At 35.6% G+C, this 21,295-nt stretch overlaps 1 protein-coding gene across 6 annotated transcripts in view; it reads right to left on the reverse strand.

Moving 5' to 3' along the window:
* PTPRZ1 (protein tyrosine phosphatase receptor type Z1) overlaps window positions 1-21,295 on the reverse strand; it is a 182,646-nt gene that overhangs the window by 70,104 nt on the left and 91,247 nt on the right. For 2 of the 6 annotated variants that reach the window (XM_075208951.1, XM_075208950.1), the window contains exons 10-13: window positions 20,249-20,375; window positions 14,734-14,780; window positions 11,310-12,249; window positions 8,799-9,473 (exon numbers count right to left, since the gene is read on the reverse strand). In XM_075208951.1, the coding sequence (XP_075065052.1) occupies window positions 8,799-9,473; window positions 11,310-12,249; window positions 14,734-14,780; window positions 20,249-20,375 (1,789 nt within the window). Of the gene's footprint in view, window positions 1-5,055; window positions 5,071-8,798; window positions 12,250-14,733; window positions 14,781-20,248; window positions 20,376-21,295 lie in introns of all 6 variants that reach the window. The other 4 variants (XM_075208953.1, XM_075208952.1, XM_075208949.1 and 1 more) reach the window with 3 other exon arrangements.

Genomic DNA, 21,295 nt, shown 5'->3' on the forward strand with positions numbered 1-21,295 from the left:
GTGTTTAGCCTATGGGCTTCGGTTTATGTTGACCAATAAGGCAGAGGAGGAGGGGTGGCTTAGTTTTATATATGTGAATGTCTCCTTCAACTCCTCCTCTCTGCTTCCGGATCCCTCCCTCCTCCCGTCAATTATTTGCTTTTTATCATCGTTTGGGTGGGAGAGCAGTGCAGTCGGTAAGTTTGCATATGGTGCTTGGGTTATCTAGTCATAGGTCACTACCCCCTCTTTTGGATTGTGTTGTCATCACATGTGTTGGGTCCAGTAATGGGACCCTGGGCCAGTATGTTGAATATTTTACTGGCGGTTATAAGGGGGGTGTAGTCTTGCCGTTGGACAGATATTTCGCACCGGCCAATAGATAAGGTATTGTCCTGGGTTGGTGGTACAATGGTCTGACCTTTCCACCTTTATTGGTTTTGTGTTTGCTGACTGCCCTGCTCTCGTCCGCCTTTCAGCCCTTTAGTTAATTTCCCATTTAATAAACAATATTTTATTCCAACGTTAATTTGGTGTCCATGTCTTTATTGGTTATTAAGGTATTATGGTAAACACTAAGAACTTCCACACTGTGCATTTTATATGTGTTTTGCTAAGTTGTTAGTAATTTAAAAGAAAAAGGATAGAAGAGAGAAGACAAGCAAGTGACAGTTGGTGAGTTGTGTGTTCCTTCAGTGTACGAATCAGCCGGTAAGCTTTGCACTATAATAAATAGAATCTTTTTTTTTAACTTTTACACGCCAGGACACTGGCCTGAATCATCTGCTGCTAACATATTACGGATCTAGAACAACAGTTATAGTCAGTCGCTGAAGAAAATGTCTATTAATACTATAGCAACTCAATGAAGTTAACAGTGGCCAATCTGACAAACCATAACTAACAGTCATGAACGTTTAAAGTAAAGGTGGTTCTACTAAGTAAAAGCACATCAACAGCCGCAATGTAGATGTGTTGGTAAGCCTTGCAGTCAAGCGAGTCATGATATTTTAAACAGACTCAAGGCATGAATCTGGAGATATCAACAAAAGATGACACAATTTATGTGGGGATTCTATTGATTGCAAGTCAAGAAGTGGTTACTTGCTCAAATTAGACATATACCAGTCTCATCATGCAGCAGAAAGAGTCAATTGCATTATCATCTACAGAGGCAAAATATATTTTAGTAGTTTATGCTAACCAATAGGTTAGCCAGTTCTTAGAGGATCTCGGGGAACCAAAAGCTCAGCCAACATGTACAAACACAATCAAAGTTTTATCAAACTTGCAATCAGTATGAAGATCAATGTTGGAACCAAACAATTTGACATCAGACATCACTACCTATGTGATCTAGAGGAGAATGATGTGACTGTGTATGTTTGCTGTGAGACAGACAAGATGATAGCTAATGCTTTGACAAAGCCACTGTAAATATAAGCTTAAAAGTCCCACAATCAAAGTGGGGAATCAGATGTTCGGTGGGTGTGTTAGAATAATTTAAGAATTCAAATGTTTATTGTTAAAAATACAGCACTCTCTTTTTTTTATTAAGTTGTTAATAAAGTTTTTTTTAAAGAAAGGAAAGAAGCCAGGAAACTAGAAGTTGATTGTGATGTGTGCAGCTGCTGCAGTGCAACAAGCTACTTGTAAGAGTTACTCTAAAATAAAAATATATTTGAATTTCAAGATGTCAGAATAATGCCCAGAATTATCTGCTGCTAACAACTAGTCACATATTGTAATGTTGTAATGTGTGTGTGAGAAACAAAACCACTGCTGATCCTGATCAACATCTGAACAGGAATATACAGATGTTGATCAAGACTGAGGAAGAAGAGGTTGGAGAGGTTGAAGAGGCTGGATTATGACCGCTGTCTCACAGTGGTTGCAGTCATCGTCCATCCACACTAGTTGTGCCCCATGGAATTCATCAGTGCATCCTAACTGCTGAATGGCTAGGTCTGTCCAATTATGACACCTGAATTTGTGGCCAAATTGTACAAAAATCCATTTGCTAAGGTCAAGTGATCTAATCTGTATGGGTACTTTTAAGCGGCAATCCCATGAAAAAAGTAAGTGTATTTAACATAAATCACTGTGGCAGGCTATAAAACAAATGTTTGTATTTATAATTGTCCCTTCTTTTTTTTCTTCTGGTTGTTATCAATGATGTATGACTGTGGACTACCGTGGCAACTACAGTTACATGATATATGATGTAGTGACTAGAGAGGCTTTGGAACGCCCCTCTGAGCTCTGTCTGCACTGTAACATCCTTCTTCTCTCCCGTTTACCATCACATGACCTGCTGAGAGCTGTGAGCTTGTGTCTGTGTAGTTGAATGTGTCTTGCAGCCATTTTTGTTTGCCAGAGAGAATTAATTGAATTTTAGGAGAATAGCTATGAAAATAACTATCTGATGCATGCTTAAATGGTACTTCAGTACTTCACTTAGCTATTTAAAGATGAAAAACTTCTATGTGTGATTGCTGTTTTAAGGAACTTGCTAGCAGAGGGCAATATATTATAGATATGGTAATTTAACACCTACAGTGAATATCAGGTTTAAGTCTTTCACAATTCACCTCGAAACTGCATTATCAATGTATAAGAGCACCAAGCCAGAAGTCATTTGCTTGTATATTGCCAGGAAACTTCACCGCTTCTATTTATTATGCTCTTTATCACTTTTAAGTCTAAGCTACATATATTTTATGTAAACTTGTAACTTATTGTTAATTCTTGTATAAAGCATCCTGTACAGAAAGGGACTAGAAAAATAAACTTACATATACAAATAACTTTATACAAATGATATCTAATACCAGTACTGTAAATACTTCAATTATTTCTTACTAAGTCAAACCAACTAAATCTAGCTGACTAGAGGAAGGTATAAAAAAGATAAATTTTCATGCTGTTGCTTTACCTACAATAAAATGCTGCATCAATGCTTACTATATGTTTTACAGTACAGCAAAATCATTTTGTAGACTAGTTAAAAGTAAACAACTGTTTAGAACATGCATGCAAGCTTCACAGTTGTGTATAAATATCATACTTGTGTATGATATTCATTTATTAGTCCATGCAGCTCATGCTCCCACCCACCCTAGTTATATAGAAATATACACATATATACATATATACATACATACAGCCAAGGAAATGATTGCCTTGGTATGATTTTTTTTTATAATTAAGAATAAATATGTGTTGCTTCTGTAATACATTTTTGGTTTACACAGTTGCAATATAATGTGTTACCGAAGCTATATAATTTACGGGCAATTTCACCCAGAATACAGGTTGCCCAGTACACTGCATTCTGGATGACTCTGCTTATTACTGGAATCCATGTGGGGAATGCACTGTAATAGAGCCACTACACACCAATATGCAGCCTTTGGCTTGTGACTCCATTTGCATAGTTGCCAAATGTTCCTAATTTCCAGGAACATTTCCAGTTTTTAAATATTTCTCTGGAAATGCCCATGTTTATCAGAATCATCCAACTGCATTCTACAATTTGTCTTATTCTGTATATTGATTGCAGTATTCAGTATTTATTCTGGACTTTATTACCTAATATTTATTGAAGCAGTGTATTTAAAGCTGCAATCGCATGGAAAAATGTAATATTTTTTTAAGCGTAAATTACTGATTGGCTGTAGGACGACACATAGATGCGGCTCATTCAGACCCCAATATTTGCATAGATACACATGTTTTCAGACGTTTGCAACTGCTGCTGGGCAGAGGTGTCCCAAAGGATAATGATGACCAAGACAGCATTATCTCAGCAAGGTTTACATGTTGTGTACGCAGAACCGCATGTGTGTAGCTTGCTATAAAAGCAATTATGATGCTACAATGTCGTGCTGAACTTATGACATTGTGTATGACCTCTCTGCAGCCTTGAATTTTGGAAATATAATTTATTTTTTTACACAATGCTATTAGAACTAGTCATTTGTATGGGACAATTATAAAGGCCATGAAACAATTTCACATACTAAGCATTGTTATTTTCATGTGCGTTCTGCTCTGACTCGTGAAAGGGGAGCATTTGCTCCCAATTCCTACTTCCACCTGTATGGGTGTCTCTGAACGTAACAGTATCTCCGCCCGTATGCAGAGGTGAATGCATTCAAAGATGTTCTTTTTTCCTTACTTTTTTATGTAAACTACTAATAATGATTTGCAATTTGCTGAGTGTCATGTAACTGCCATGACATTTGTAGTTACATGACATATGATATATTGAGCAGGGAGGCTTTGAAATGCACTCTCATCATGCTCATTTACAACTCACTACTCAATGCCGCAGCTCCTTCCTCTGCATGGAGGAAGAGCTCTGACTCAGAGATCACGTGACCCTCTCCTCAAGAACAAGCTTGAGTGATAAAACACAAATGAAAGAGACTCTGGCCTGGTGGAAGCCATAGACGTTTCCCCTACTGAATTACTTTTGTAAAGGGAAGACTGAGTTATATATGGGCATCCTAGAAACACTACCACAGATTCACATTTAAAAAAAAGTAGAAAATGTGCTGTTTAAAAAAAAAGTCCATGTTGGATTGCAGCTTTAACATTTAAAACAATTTTATTAGTACCATGTTCAGTAAACATGCCATCATGAGTATGATAGTACAATGGGTCAGACTACTTGTGACATGCCTACATGTACCTGCTCAGAAGCAAGGTGTTCCTGGAATAATGTAAAATTTTGGGAAATATGCATTAGGAGTTGGATGTTACAGGCCAACAGTAATTTTTTTCTATAAATGAATCATATCAAAGCAGTATTTGAACATGATGCAGATGACAACTGCAGCTTAGATATACAGCAGATATATATTACAGTAATAACAGAATTCTGGTAATACAGTATTGTATATTCAATAGACTGACAAGCCCAGTGGTAGCAGTAATTGGCCAGTGCAGTATCATGCATTTATCTGTGTAAACTAACTGTTACTGAAGGAACCACAAGTGATATTGAAGACATGCGGCTGAATCCTTAGCACCGAGCAGACAATGCACCATTTACGTGTGATGAGGACGCACCTTGGTTAGAAAACTCTTCGTGGCATCAGAAAATAGGATGTGGGTCATGGGGCATTTGTGGGGTGGGAGAAAAAGGAGATCATAACTGTTCTTATTTTACAATGTAAGCGCTCTTCTCTTACATGCAGCTTATCATTGCGTTATCAGGGGTTTAGCTGTGCCATGCAGTACTGCTAAAGTGACTTCAAATAGAGCAGCGGGGTAAACACAAATATAAATCCCTAGAATTATTGTTATCACTCTAACATCTGTCTCTGTCATATCTTATTATCACATTTCTCTTTATGATTTTATAGTTCAGATAGGATATCTTCTCTGCACGTGACTGTCATGCTCTCATGAGAGAGAGAGAAAAATGTAAATCTTTTACAGGAAAAAATGTACAAGTCTTCAAGCAAGAATTACCTTTAGTTGTCAGGAAGATAAGACAAGTAAATAACCATTGATGGAACATCTATAAAATGTTACATAATTTATAATATGTTGATAGAACACATCTGTAAAAAATATTCATTACTGTGTTCTGTGGAAAAAGACATGTTCTGTTTTTCAAAGCAATCCCTTATTACGGTAGTGTCAGTGTTGTTCATGGGGAGGATGGCATAAGTACATACGGGGAAGACACACAGAGCACAGTATAGTTGAGCTCACCATTTCCTAACAGCTATCTATTTATATATCAATGGATAATCTCTGTAGGAATGAGGTGATTGGTGGCTATGGGGTGATACCTGAAGTGAACAGTTCACTTTCAACGATGGACCCGATAACACAATGCTCATATAAATACTCAACTGTACACATACTGTCCTCCCATCAATCCCAGCATTTCAGGGTTCAGGTCAGTGGTCCACCTATCATTCAGAAGCTCATACGGTCCTGTATTAAATAGGTACTTATGTCCCCACATGCTTCCATTCAACACTCTCTTTTCCATAATTTTTGATGATACAAATATATGTTTGATATAACAAAACAAAACTAGCAAAACAAAATAATGTTAAAAGGAAACAAGTAAATAAAATAGATACAGAACAATTTCTACAATAACCCCTGAACATAACTGTCCAAAAACAGGAGCCTGGGTGACCTATGTAGCAAATAGAGCCCTGAGTCAAGGCAATTTGCTATTAAATAAATTCTTCATTTTACAAGAATGTTCTCTCACACTGTGAACCTCAGTGTTCCATCACATATTTATACAGTGTCTATTAACACATCAACAACATTAGCGATCTTTCTTTCTACAAGATGACATTGCAACTGAAAGCATGAGCTATTGTGATTTCATACTTTCTCAGTTCAGATTTAATATGATATGTGCTATAACAACATGCTTAGTATATAGACATCCTAAGGACATTCAGACATGTGTCTTCCGTTGCTGCCCTCAGATGGATCCTACAGGTAAGGAACATTTATTGGTATCAGTAATACCTATGCAATTTATCTAGAGTGTTCACAAAAGCATAGGTATTGCATAGTCATTAGTGATCCTTACGTTTGTTGAACTTCCTCACATGCAGTGTTCCCTGAAACAATTTTTTATAGTGTGAAAAAAAGACTTGCTTGAATTAGAAAAACAACTTAATTTTTGTAATAACACTATGTAAAACATATCTACTGTACTTTTTAAATCATTTTCTGTTTTTGAAAAGGGATTCTAGTGCAGTGATTACACTATTCCTGTAAAGACACCGCCATCTGGTGGGTACATCAAGTTATTACATGTATAGGGAAATTCTGTGCTTTCTTTTCATTTTCGTTTTATGTTGTAGCTAAGCACAACAATATTAAATAAACAAATTTTATTTCTAAATGATTACTGTTCCCAAGATTTGTGACTGTACTTTTAATTAGCGTTCCCGATCTGCTGCAGCATGTTTTTGTGTTTGCATGTGTTTTTATATATGTGTTCAGTCGCTCAGTCCTCTTGTCAGTCCTCTTATCTTCTGCTATGTAGGCTCAAGTGAGCAAGAATTATCAGATGGGTTTTATTTTTGTACCCAACAAGAAGATTTAAGATGTCAAAATGACTACAATATCTATTGTTAAAAAAAAAAACACACATAAATTATTGCTTTCCGTTGCTCACTGTATAGAATCTGTTTAGGAGAACTGATCACCTTGCCTAGTGGACAAAATTAGTTATGTAGTATATTGCAGCCAAATAAAAGTCTCTGTATTCTAAAGGGTAATTAATTTATGGGAATTAAAAACAATTTTAAGATTGAGTGGTGATTGGCTGATTTCATTGTATGATAAAATAAAACACATTTCCTTTGTCATTCAAAGAAAGTGTTTGGTATATTATAATATAAATAAAGTTTTAAAAGTGAAGGGGAATTAAAAATGTTTTGCTATGTAAGTTAATACATAGATAAAATGACCTATAAATCCATTTATACATTTTGGAAAGTAGAACAGAGAAATATCAGAATAATTTTAAAGTTTCTTGAAAAGTACATGTAATTGTATTTGTTGGTTTCTAGAAGTGAAGCTATAATTCTGTAATCAGCACTTGACGTATGTACAATAAAGGAACCTAGTTATGCTCTAGCTAATACATAGCATGTGGACACAACCAAGACCTTGCTTCACGCGTGTGTTAATATGTAAAACTGATAAACTGTTTATGTTATAATGTAATCGCTGGTCAGTCTGTGTTGTGTGATTTCCACCCTAATCCTTTTTTTCACAACTGCCCCAATGAATAGAAGAAGATAATCTAGCTCTAAATAAATATGTAACTAATAAATGATTAGTATAACAAATAAATCGTTTCCAAACAAAGAGCTGCAAAGTGAGCAGAGTACAGCTGAACACCTAACATCTTAGGCCCAGACCCTTAGATATTTGTAGAGGCTGGGGTATTCCTATCTAGAGTTTTTAAACCTTTGTTTTCATTGTCATGATTGATTATGCTTTTCATAAAATTAAATTGAAACCTTGCTGTCAAAAAGGGTGGATTACATCATACAGATACACTAAGGTTTTGGAAGAGAAAGTGGAGTGAATGTGGGGCAAGATCACATTATCTTCTCTGGAACCTTTTTTAGGAGACACCTGGAGAAAAATCTTGCTCTGTATTCACCCACTTTGATACATAATCCCCGATGACCGGGTCCAAACATTAATTCTTTCGAACTTGTCGCAGAGAATCCATTATTTAATCAAGGCATGCTGCATGCATTCATATGTAACAATTGGTTGCATTGCTGTTACTTTGTTTAATGCGTTTATTTGATTAGAATCCAAAAGCAAAGGAAAGCAAAGCAAGAGAACCCAGTTCCAAGAACACACAAGAGGTTGCTGAGGCTAGTGCATCCATAAACAAAGCAATTAAAAGAAGCGCAAGCTATGTTAGGAATCATCATGGTTGCTCAGGTTTAACATTACTGTTTATTTTAAGACGTCACTTACATTGCAAAAGTACTAACTAGCTTAAAACAATACTGTACCTAAAATACTGCAGTCCTCAGAAATAAGAAAAACAGACTTACCATGGATATGTCTAGACTGCTGTCTTGAAAAGGTCTGTTAACTTTCACTTAATTGAACGTTTCTAAAAACATGAAATGTGCCACTTGTTCCTTTCACACACTCCTTTTCTCTAGTTTCCATAACACTGTTTTCATACTACATTATAGATCAGAATATTGCTGCTGTTTCACAAAAACATATAATAATATTTCAGAATGTATGAGACAATATTTTAACCCTCTATTATCTCCACCACTAACCTGCCTCAGACACGTTGACTACTGTTGAACGATCACTAGTTACAGATGGTGGTGATGTCATTTCAGATCCAGGAGTTAAATCTGCTTTACCTGGTTCAACTGCAACCTCAGAGTCTTTTTCTCTATCATTAAGGTCAGAGAAATTAAAATCGGTAGAAGTCTCATTATCACTAAGACTATCTGAGGCGCTTTGACCAGAACCACTTTCTTCATCACTAGTCAGTACTGCCCATGAACTTGACTCAGACGTAGCTTCCAAAGCAATATTATCAGTCAGAATGTTAGTTTCCAGTACAGCCGTGTCACTGGGCTTCTTGGGTTCAGTGTTTATGGGTGTTGCCTGGGTCCTTTCTTCCATGCCAGGGCTTGTTTGACTGTCTAATACAGACGTTGATAGTGCACTTCCTTCTTCAGATTGCTCGCTGGGTTCACTCATACTTAAATTACTGTTCTCCATCACGCTTTGTACATACCTACTAGTAACAGCTACTACATTATCTTGGGTTTCTGTATGTGATGTGGAATCTGTACTAGCTACAACCAGATAACCATCATCCACTACAGAAGGACCCGTTTTGGTATCAGAGCTGAAAGTAGGTAACACATCAGTTGGTGTTTGAGATGTAGCTGTTAACATTGATAATGTGCTAGGACTCTCACTGTTTGGAGAATCAGCTGTAACAAAAACATACACATTTGGTAAAATAACAGGATGGTGAACAGATTCTCTAGCTTCAGTAGAAAGAGCAGAGTTGGGTAACACACTGCCTTTAGTATATTGTAAAGACACAACAGGATTGCCATGCGTAGGATAAGCATATGGCGGCGTATGGTGGTATAAGGTAGAGTCTTGCTGTGCTAATGTACTGACAGGCAACACTGCAGTAGAAACTCTATGAGAAATTGCAGACAAAAAAGAAGGCACAATATCTAAAGGGTGATCAGTTATGTCATTACCATATGAATGTGATACAACTGCATCTGAATTTACATTTGTGAACAAACGAGGCAGAACAACATTTTCATGCAAGACTGACATTGTTTGCTGTGGATTTGTAGCCTGAACAGAACTTGGGGACAAAGAACTCCCAACAGGCGAAACATATGCAGAATGCAACAAGGATTCAACAATAGCACCAGCAGAAGAAGGCAGCAGCAGAGAGCCAGTGTTAGAGCCTATGTGATGGGAAGTGGATGTTTGATTCAACCCTCCAACACTGGGCACAGCTGTAGCAGCGCTAGCATTGGGCAACTGTGACATTGTTTGTGTAAATGCTTCGTTAATGGCTTTTTCTGGTGTCTCGTAAAAGAATTCCTGAGTTGGCATAAGTAGCATATCAGTAAAAGCAGAGATAGTTTTTGAGGCTGCAGCAAGCATAGCTTTAAGCAATATGTCACCAGAGGTTGTAGATACAGCATTCAATGGCTGAACAGGTAGCAGATTTTCTGACATTGCATTAATGTCAGCATCAAAAATCCTGGTAGTGGGAAGAGACACTGGATGGATTTCAGGTGAAGACTGAGTTTCCCTAAATACATCAGATGAAGAAAGATCTGTCATCCCTTCATGTTCTGTATGTAAAGCTACATCCCCATAAGGAGAGGTAGTCTGCGATCCAGTGTCAAAGTCACCTATTTTACCACCTGTGGCATTTGGTGTACTGTGATTAAGCTCAGGTGTGGTATACTTAACTTCAACTACTGTAGAAGCTGAGGACTCATTATGACTTTTCAAATCATATATCCCATCAAAAAAAAACCCACTACCAGAGAATGTTTCTGAATTATCTCCATCACTAAGTGTGGAGCGTGTAGGCTGAAGTAAAACATCTTGTATCGTTACAGTACTCGGTTTAAGATACAGTTCAGTGCTAAGCATAGTAATTAAGGCACCCTGGTGAAATATGCCGACAGAATCATGCACAAAGGCCGATGAGTCAGAGGAAACAGCAAAAGTTTCTGTGGAAGCCAAATGATTAGACAAAGCATAGGTAAGTTCAGACACCGCAGAATGTGCATGCATCTTTAAATCAGTGCTTGGTGTTTCAAGTTGAGAAATCAATTGAACATTATTAAAGGTGTCACCCTCATCACCAAATGTTAGCATCTCAGAAGCAGCATGAGCAGTTTGATGTGGTTTCACATCAGTATAATGTGTTTGGTTTGGCTGATCTAATGCATTGATTTCAGGCAAGGCCAGAGAAACATGCAAAGAAAGTGTATCAGTTGCAACAGTCTGAGTAACTTGTGAAAACATTTCTGAAACTGCATGATGATAAAACATTTTACTAGCGGAAGAAGTGGAGGAAAATGTAAGCAAAGGGACGTCATCATAGGCAGACAGGGAAGGTTCAAATGACACATCAACACTGGGAAATACAGGTGTGGCATGCAGGATCTGACCAATATCTGAAGCAGCAGGGGTAGCTTTCAGGAGCTGTGTGCCAGACAACAAGGAAGTAACGAGAGGAAAAACTTCACTAGTGTATGAGGGTTGAAGATGTATCTCACCATTAGATATTGGTTGGGTTGTCTGAGAGAGTACCTCATTCGCAGAAGAAGCAGAGCCATGTTGTCCGAAGCTTGGAGAAATAGATTGAAATGTTTCCAGAGGGGAAAAGGTAGAAGATGAAATGTAAGCCCTGTCTAATTCAGGAAGCAAAGCAGATGGTGCCGGCTCTGCGATTCTGGAAGAGATTGTTGATGTGGTTTCAGTTGCATTAACCGGACTAATTACAGGCTTCTTCTCTTGTGGAGAAACAGTAGGTTGAGAGGTAGCATTCAATACATCAAATTTATCATCAGGAGTTGTGCTTAAAAATACTTTATCAATGCCCGAGGTCGAGGATATATCTTCACTGTATGGTTGTGGAGACTGCGAGGAAATGTTATCTCCCTGAGATGTCTTTTCTGGAATAAATGTTGCATTAAAAGTGGCCGTAGTAGTGAATGATGTGTCGTTAAGAACTCGGAGAGGTTTTGTAGTGGGTAATAAAATCCTCCTTTTCCAATTGGTAGTAGTCACTGGAACTTCGTTAATAGCATTGGTTTGAGCGTTGATTTCATCAGATAATTTGGTAGTATCTGAGATGTTAAGCATCCACAATTCAACCCTACTTTTTAGCTCTTTATTCTTATAGACTTGTTCTTCTTCATCTTGTTCGGTGGTTTTCACTCTATCCTTGTATGCATCGGTAGTTATACCATCAGTAGTTTTGGATGTAGACTGTAAAGTAGGAGACAAGAAATTTTTAAGTCGATCCTGCTGCACGTGTGATTGGCCTTTCCAAGTTTCTAGTGTAGCTTTATATGGCTGAGAGCCCAGCTCTTCAGTGTACTGAGAAGTTGTCGCTTGGGCTCCTTGTCCCTGTATTTGGTTTTTAGTGCTTATAGTACTCAAAGGTATTTCAATGTTGCTTGCTTTTTCTTCTTGTATGTCTTCTTCACTGTCCTGTAAAAAAATAACTATTAAAACCAGATATTAATTACATACAAATGTATAAGAGGCTGTACATGGATCAATTTAATGTCTTTACTTTAGACATTCTCTTAAAGATTATTAGTAATGGAAATAGGCAAATATGTGGGAATCACTCACAACACCCAAGATTATAGAGATTAGTGGTCCAACCAGAGCTGTTCTAATAAACCAGCAATAGGGACCACCAGGACAGAGTACTAGACGTCACTAATAAAGGTTCTATCCATCTGATATCACAGGAACACAAGAGGTCTCTTAATTCAAAGAAGCTAAGGGCTAGATTTACTAAGCTGCGGGTTTGAAAAAGTGGGAATGTTGCCTATAGCAACCAATCAGATTCTAGCTATCATTTATTTAGTACTTTCTACAAAATGACAGCTAGAATCTGATTGGTTGCTATAGGCAACATCCCCACTTTTTCAAACCCGCAGCTTAGTAAATCTAGCTCTAAATCTCAGTTTTCAAGTGTTTTTCTAGACTTTCTAGTGAAAAAACCTTAACCTGAAGCCTAACCCTTTACCTGATAGTCTTAATCCTAACCATTACACCTGAACCTATCTCTAAAACTGTCCTGAGTCCTAAAAGACCTCTGATCTTGCCTCCCCAAATTTTATGTTTTTCTGATTTTGATATTTGATACTGGAGTATAACTGAATGTACCCAAATGTTTTACAGATGTGTCCATAATATGTGATCATGGCACTAGTAATATCTTAAAGTAGCCACAGGACCAACTTCCATCATTGTGCTGATTGTGTTATAATTGCAATTGTAAATTTGCCCCCTAACCCAAGAAACCAAATATTGTTTTTAACATAAATGAAAAAACCCTGAATAATATCTATATATGCTTCAACCATTACTATTAGGAAATTGGTGATAAATATTGGACATTACCTGTTCAAATAAATACCTCACTACATACTAGAAATGGGTGAGGCAATAGATAATACAAAATAATAACAATAATAATAATAGATAATAATTATAATAGTATGGTGAAAAGCACACTTTTTCATGCCCGGGTACAAAGTTCCTTCCAAGGCATTAATTGTACAATAAAGAAGGCTGTACATCCATGAATTGAAGTTAAATTCCAATATTTTATATTACATTTTCAAATGCAGACTAATTGCATGATCCATGCTGGTGCCATTAGTTCAATGGTCCTTTCTTATCCTGATTGCTTCATTCTGGGGTTTATGCTGAGTTGAACACAGATTGCATTTTTGGCATATGATACACTTTATTACCACTATTTTAAGAAATAGTGCTTTGCATGCTTGCATAGAAGTAGAAAAACTCCAAAAACTTAATTTGCGTTCAACTTAAGTTATTTCACTGAATTGACCCTTAGTGAATGATGATGTATTTGTAAAGCAGAGCTTCACTATTGTATTACAACTGTACATCAGTCTTTATGTACACTCTTTTCACTGACGGTGGTTTTTCGGATAAAAATTCCGAATCAGTGAAGTTGTGTGTTTTGATGGTGTGAGGGTGTGATTTTATGGTGTGTTTACTGTATATATGTGTGTGGTGCATGTGTTTTGATATATTGATAACAGCATTTCTATATATATACACACACAAACATACACAATTTTATATATAAAGTTATTCAAAGCAACAATCCCTCTTTTCTATAAAGGTCTGTATTTTCTAGAATACATAATATACAATTGCAGCCAAATTGATTGTTGAATGATAAACAAAAGAAATGTAATTTTCCTTGGTGCTATAAAAACTCTTTTTTTGAAATTGATGGGCGATTGCATCATGTGATAGTCATTTCTATAACAATTTGCATCAGTGTGCTTGGATTAAAATACTTTATAAATGTTGATAAGTAGACTGTTTTTATTGCATTTCAATCCCAAACAAAAAAATCAAATTCCAGTATACATTGCATAAGGTTAAATAAATCTTCTACTAACTAAACATAATTGTACATATACTTAAAATTATTTAACCATGTATCAATAATACAAATATATTATTTTACTGCTCATTCTGGGCCTGATTCATTAAGGCATGCAAAATGTATGTAAATGACGTTGAAAGAAAAAAAATAAAATTAACATGAGCAATTTGCGATTGGTCATAAATAGATCCTCTTAGGGCTGTATATAAAAGATGGCTATTTGTATATACACAAATCTGCACGCTTACATTTCCATGCCCTACTTTGACCTATGTGCATCTTCAATTTAGCAAACAGATGCGTCTGGAGAAAATATATAGCAATCATTACCATCACCTTGAACAATACATTGGTCTTGTTCAGGGGCAGAATTCTAAAGGTTACGTCTAACCCAAAGTAAGATGCATCTCTTGCATCTGTGTGCCCTTACTGTACCCATGTGAACACCCCTGTTCCATCTCCTCAAGCACATGTGTCTCCAGCATGAATGGAAGCTATACAACCCACAATATAGCTATATAAAATATTACCTCTATTTCCTCTTCTGTCTCTGTCACATCAATAAACAGGTCATTTCCTGAAAATAAGAAGAAAAAATAGCAGAAATAAACAATGCTATTTTATGACATTATATGAATGATAAACTATGAGATCATGTGGTAAAAAAGACACTGATAAAGATTTCAGTTTGAATTATTTTAATTCAATAAAAAAACGTCTAAAGCGCTTACACTTGAAAGTGACTTCCAGCAGTTACAGTATCTCATATGCAAATGGACGAATAAAAGGACAAAGTCGTACTAAGTTCTCACTCCTATTTAGCAGTTTAAATTGCTGACTAGAGATTAGGTATACAACGCCTTTAAGTGAAGACCCTTTACTAGATCATAGTCACTGTGTGGTGTAAACAGCTCAGCTTGTGCTGGTATCTGATACAACTCATGCACCGTGACAGTGCTAAATAGGAATGACAAGCTGGCACAGTGGTTTGCCCTGTAGTAGCCCTGCATTTTTGTAAGCAAGCACTGGAACAACTCTCACAACCTGTGTACCAATCCTACCAATCGTGGCTGTATGCAGTAATCAGAAAACATAACTTTAATTTGTTTACCAACAATGCAGTTAACATTCACACATTTGAGTAAATGTTTCTCAAATAATATTGCAACAATTTTAAATATCATTGTATCTGTCTCCATCTGTCTCAAATGATCACTTGAATATATATGCTGTAAGCTAGTCAAAGAAACCAAAGAAGAGAAATCTAGTTTAATTATGTCAGCTTTGTGATTAATTCACTTTCCCCATCCAAGACAGAGCAATACAGCTCTGCAATGATGAGCGACAACGTTTTTGCTTGGCTCACCAACAATCACAAAGATAAAGTCTGCATATACCACTACAGTTTACCGATCCTTCAGGAACATCACACAACCCTAAATGAATGCTGAACAAACAGCTGCATATGAATAGCTTAACATATAACTTTTTTGTTTTCCAGTGAACATATATTTATTTAACTGAACCATGTGGTATATTCTAGAATTACTCTTACCTTGATACTCCTGTTTTTAACATTCTATTACCTTGTCACTGGCCTTTTCTATAGAGCTCATGGGGTAGACATGCTCTTTGCACAGTACAACTCACTCATAGTCTAGTGTGTCAGCCTATTTCCAGCACTGGAACTGGGTGCTTTGGCATAAAACACCAAAAACAAAAATAATCCCTTCCTAAAATAATGTCTGATTCATTGAATATAGTTACATACTTATTATAGTCATCAGCTTGAAAAGGTGAAATTGAAGAGCACTTTTCACCATGATTTAAAGTTAAAAGTTGGTGAGAGAGGGGGGCATCCTAGGACAATATTTTCCTAGGTGGTAGTGTGGCTTTAATACATCTGGCTTATATTTCTGAGTTTTAGCAACTATTGCTAAATTATATGACATATGCAAATACATAAAACAAGTTTATTTGAGACTTGAGATATTAGCACTAAAACTATGATTACTGATCACTGCAATATATAGTGTTTGATAAGGTTTGCTGAAAGTTTCTTATCCAGTGTTTTGCTTACAGATGTAAATCATGTGTATTCTATTAATGGATATGTAACATGTCAAAACTTGAAAATGGCATAATTTTGTACCAACACAACCCAATATATATAAGACATGACAGGTGGACTGCAGGTTGCTGCTGGCATGCAGAACCCTTAATTTTGGCTGACATATAGTGGTATTTGTGGCTTCTCCAGCAGTCAAGGTCTGAGTATACATCACAAATTTTGCCTGTAGGCTGGACACAGTCAGTATAAATATGTCCTACACTGCCCTCTAATAGGCATACTACTATCAGGAAAAATAAATCCTCCTACATGAATACATCGTCATATGGCATTGACTGGCCAATCAGTATACTATATGGTTGCGGGGTAAACCTGGAATATTTAGCTGGCCACCAACCAATATTAAGATGGCTTTGTAAATTAGAGAAATTGACAAGGTGAAAGGAGCTTAGAAGCGACCAACAATGGGTACTATGGTTAACATATGTGGACAGGGTGGAAAAATGTATCTATCTTCATGTCTGTTATGGTGACAGAGAGAATGTCACCAGTCAGTGACTTCCGCATCTTTTCACTGTCTTGGGCTGGTCTGTCTGGCATGAGCATTTCAGAAAATCAAACCCAGACCCTACAACAGACTACAATCTATCATACTTGGCCTCCCAATGATTGGACGGCAAGTCTGGACGGGAACATGGCATGCTGGGAGATGCAGTGAAAAATCAAAGTATTTTTTTGTTTGATTGTGTGTATTATATACATTCCCTGCAAGGCAATATACCAAGAAAAAAAAAACAATTTAAAGTTCCACCTTGAACCACATCGGTTCAAAGTTTTGAGGCATACCTAAATATTTATTGAGTGTTTAACCAAAATAGAGCTTTTGGTCCTATGGTTTCATTTTTTGGGCTAGGAAATCAACTTCATCATTCATAGTTTAACTGAATAACACTCACTTATGGTCACCTTACTACAAAATAAATATATTCATTGTTCTGGACTAGTAGATGATCATTTACATAACAAAAAATAATTTGTATTACACCATTATAGTAAAATATGATAATAACTTTGTGACTTGGTAGAACAGAGCAGGTTTACAAAAATAAGATCAAGGTAACTCTTTTTAAATGCTATGGAGATCTATTTTTGTAAGACCCCTGATCTGCACTTTATAATACAAATTTGTATTGTGTAAGTAGATAATGAAGAAAAGAAAATATTTTCTTACCTTTCACATAAAATGTTGAAGAGTTTGTCTGAGTTCCACAAATTCAGATTGTGTTACTTTTTTTTTAATTTGTAGAATGAATATCATCTGGGTTAATTCTGTCAACATATATAAAGCTTGTGCTTTGCATCCCTATAGAATTGCTTGATCCCAATGCAGTAACAACTTAGGAAAATGTTTTGCGTATAAGACTGAAAGTCTAGACATTCTTTATGTGAACCCTATTAGCTATGCCTATAATAAACTCTTTTATGTACTATTTATATCTATTTATGATACAATTCATTCATATGAAAAAGGAAAATATGCAGTACATGACATGGATGAACATTAAAATGCATAAACAAATATCACAACTGTATAAAAAATTAACAAACAGTACAGTTTTCTATATTATTATTATTATTGTTATTAATAATATTATTAACAAAAAACAACTCATAATATGTAAATATCATTAACTACATGCATATGGTTAAACAGAAAAAATGCTGATGTTCAACTGAAAGGCACATGTACAGTTCTAATATATAAGACAACACAAATTCTTGTAATTAAGACATTATTTGCAGAGATGTTGATATGATAAGTAAGTGCACATGCAATCTTGGTGGGGAAGCTTAATACATTTGTATTTTTTTAAAATCCTATGCAATAATTATATATTGTAGCTATTATATTAAATTATAGAAATGTGTTCAATGTTTTTACAGTATAGAAAATATTTTCCACTGTTTAACTTATTTTGATGAAACAACATTTACAAAATAAACAACATAGAAGTGGAAATATGAAAAGTACACATTAATTATATATGTATTATGTGAAAATGATAAATAAATATGGATACACATATATTGCATAGGACCCTTTGCACCGGCAAATTTAGTGATTTAGAAGAAAGCAGAAAGGTGATAAAGAAAATGCTTGCAATGAATTGATTCCAAGAGAGTAACTAAGGAATATATGCAACCAATTATGACATAACATGAATCCCATATACATATTAAATGATAATGATTTTGATTAGTCACATAAAACTCAATGAACATAATGGCTGAAAATGCAAAATCTAACCTCTGTAGCAGATAACCACTAGTGATGACAGTTTTATTAATAACATTAAATGATGATGAAACACAAAACAAAAAGTAGAAGGTATAGTTGTGTGTGTGTGTGTGTGTGTGTGTGTGTGTGTATATATATATATATATATATATATATATATAGATATATATAATTTCTATTTCTATTTAAACAAAATGCACATCAATAAAAAATGACTCCTCACATGTCATATACTTTTACAATTTTCCAATATCTACCATTTGTTAAATATATATAATTACTGGCATTACATAAATCTCCCTCATTCAACTGCAAACATGCATTATAAAATAAACATTTAGACTGCGCCATGTGATGTGGAATCTATAGTTTAAAGATATACCAGAACTATTTGGTCTTCATACCTATGGAAGTTAGGTTTTAGTGCTACCAATGGTGGAACTACCACAGGGGGTGCGGACACAACTGTCGCATTGGTGCTCAATTAGTCCATTAAAGAGTTTCAATTTATATCAGATTTCAATTTGGTGTAATCCTTTCTTTCTGGCTTTTAAATAATGCAGCAAAATGTTATCTATATTATTATAGGCATAGAATATAAATAGTTGAGCAAAAATACTTAGTGGTATATTTATCACAATGCAAAAAGCCATATGGCCAGCGACAAGCGGTGTATTCGCTGGTGACATGGCTTCGCCTTAGCGCCGCATAGCGATAAATAGATCCCATAGAGAGGTGTTTTGAAATATATTATATCAAAGTCTATATTTATCAAACCATAGATATAGTTATTCGTTGTTAACCAACATATATTATATATATATAGCATCAAAGCAATAATGTGCCGCTGACACCCCAATAAGCTGGTCACATATAATAGCAAACATATTCCATACAATTGATCAGTATTTCAATATTTAGCATCAGTAAAGTTGCAATATTTGTAGAAGTTGAAACTAGCATGTTAAAGCATACAAGACATTCATGTGATATGAGCTTACTAAATAATTCTTTAAAATTTTACTCTATTTAAGCTATATGACAACTTTAAAGGGTTTATGGCCCCTAGGTTTATAACAGGCCACATTGTAAGGTGATTTGTTATGAAGTAGATACTGGTAGCATGTGATTGGTCACACTGTCCACTCACATCAAGCTGCATTCAAATTCCACTTAGCAGCTGTTGTGAGCATTGGGTGGAGAAATCTTTGTAGGTGGAGCATCCGGAAATAGTTACATAAATAGATGTACAAATCCAAGCTGCAATTTCATTAACAAAACTTCCTGGTAGGTGAAATGACAACAATGCCTTCAGGGAATTTGTGTAGCTTAAATTGCTCAGATAGAACTAACTGTGATTTTTACAAGAACAAGAGCCATTATGATTGAATGTCATAATTTTTACCAATTGGTAAACGTAAAGTTTTCTCCTACGATATCCTATGGAATAGTAAAGTATACTATAAAGAATAGAATCGTCTCTATACAACAAAATAACCATAGAATTCAATCTACAGAAATAGCATTTTTATGCTAATCTTGCATTTTAACAAATGAAATGTGCAATACATGTTACAAACCAAAAGCAGCACAATACTATACTATGAAACAATATTTAGATGACATTGTAAGTCTATATTTAAGTATTTATGATACTCTGTTTCACTTCTCATACCTGGGCCATCCGTTGTCAAGTCAAGGACTACCTGGTCACTACGTTTTCCATAGAGGCTGTTGCTGCACAATGCCACAACTTGAAGAACATAACTTGTGTTGGGCACTAAGTTATACAAAATTGCACCCTAAAATGAAAAACATAAATAGAGCCGTTTAAAAGTTCACAATAACTGGTCACTGCAGTATTTTACAGGGTGTGTATTACTGAGCTAAATTGTATACGTGAAATAACTGGTTATACAAAAACTGTCCAGTCTGCAGTCTGTACCATACCTTTGCTGAAAGCAGACATCTTTCAAATAACTGCTTAACATAGTGGAACTATATGGCATCATTATGGGGCAATGAATTAACATTAGTTTGAGACACTGCAAGGTAATAAAATGTCCTGTGCATATTGGTGGCTTCACATATAGGAAATGGCCAGTGATCTCACAAATATAACTGACATGATATGCTTTTTGTTCTATTTTAAGACCCTTTTTCTGCTAAATCACTTACCACGTCTTCCTGTCAATCTTATTCATGTTTGTGCGTAACCTTTACAGAGGGATGGCACAAAACTGTGTGTAGCATATTCGCCCCCCTGTAATCATTATCATCAACATTTATTTATATTTATTTATATAGTACCAGCAAATTCTGTAGCACTTTACAAACACAGTAATAAAATAATACTGGGTAATAAAGGCAAACAGAGAGGTAAGAGAGCTCTGCTCGCAAGTTTACCATCTATAGGATATAGGTGTTATTAAGCAAAACAATGAGGTTAGGGTGCCTTTAAATACAGCAGGAAAGCTGTACAAAAAAAAGCCTTCCAGGGTCACAAAGGCAGAAAGATAACTTTTTTCTGCACAATGCATAAATCATTTTCATCATAAATCAACTGATATGAGTTTAACAGGGTTGGGGAATTGTTGAATACCAGGAAGGGGAGAGGCATAACTGGGAAACGTTATATATATGAAGAGAGGATCATTTATTCATATTTATTTGTGAATTTATTTTCCTAAGCTAAATATCACAAAATCATACATTTGTTTAA

Source organism: Mixophyes fleayi, chromosome 4 (genome assembly GCF_038048845.1).
Source record: "Mixophyes fleayi isolate aMixFle1 chromosome 4, aMixFle1.hap1, whole genome shotgun sequence".
Taxonomy (NCBI): Eukaryota; Metazoa; Chordata; class Amphibia; order Anura; family Limnodynastidae; genus Mixophyes; species Mixophyes fleayi.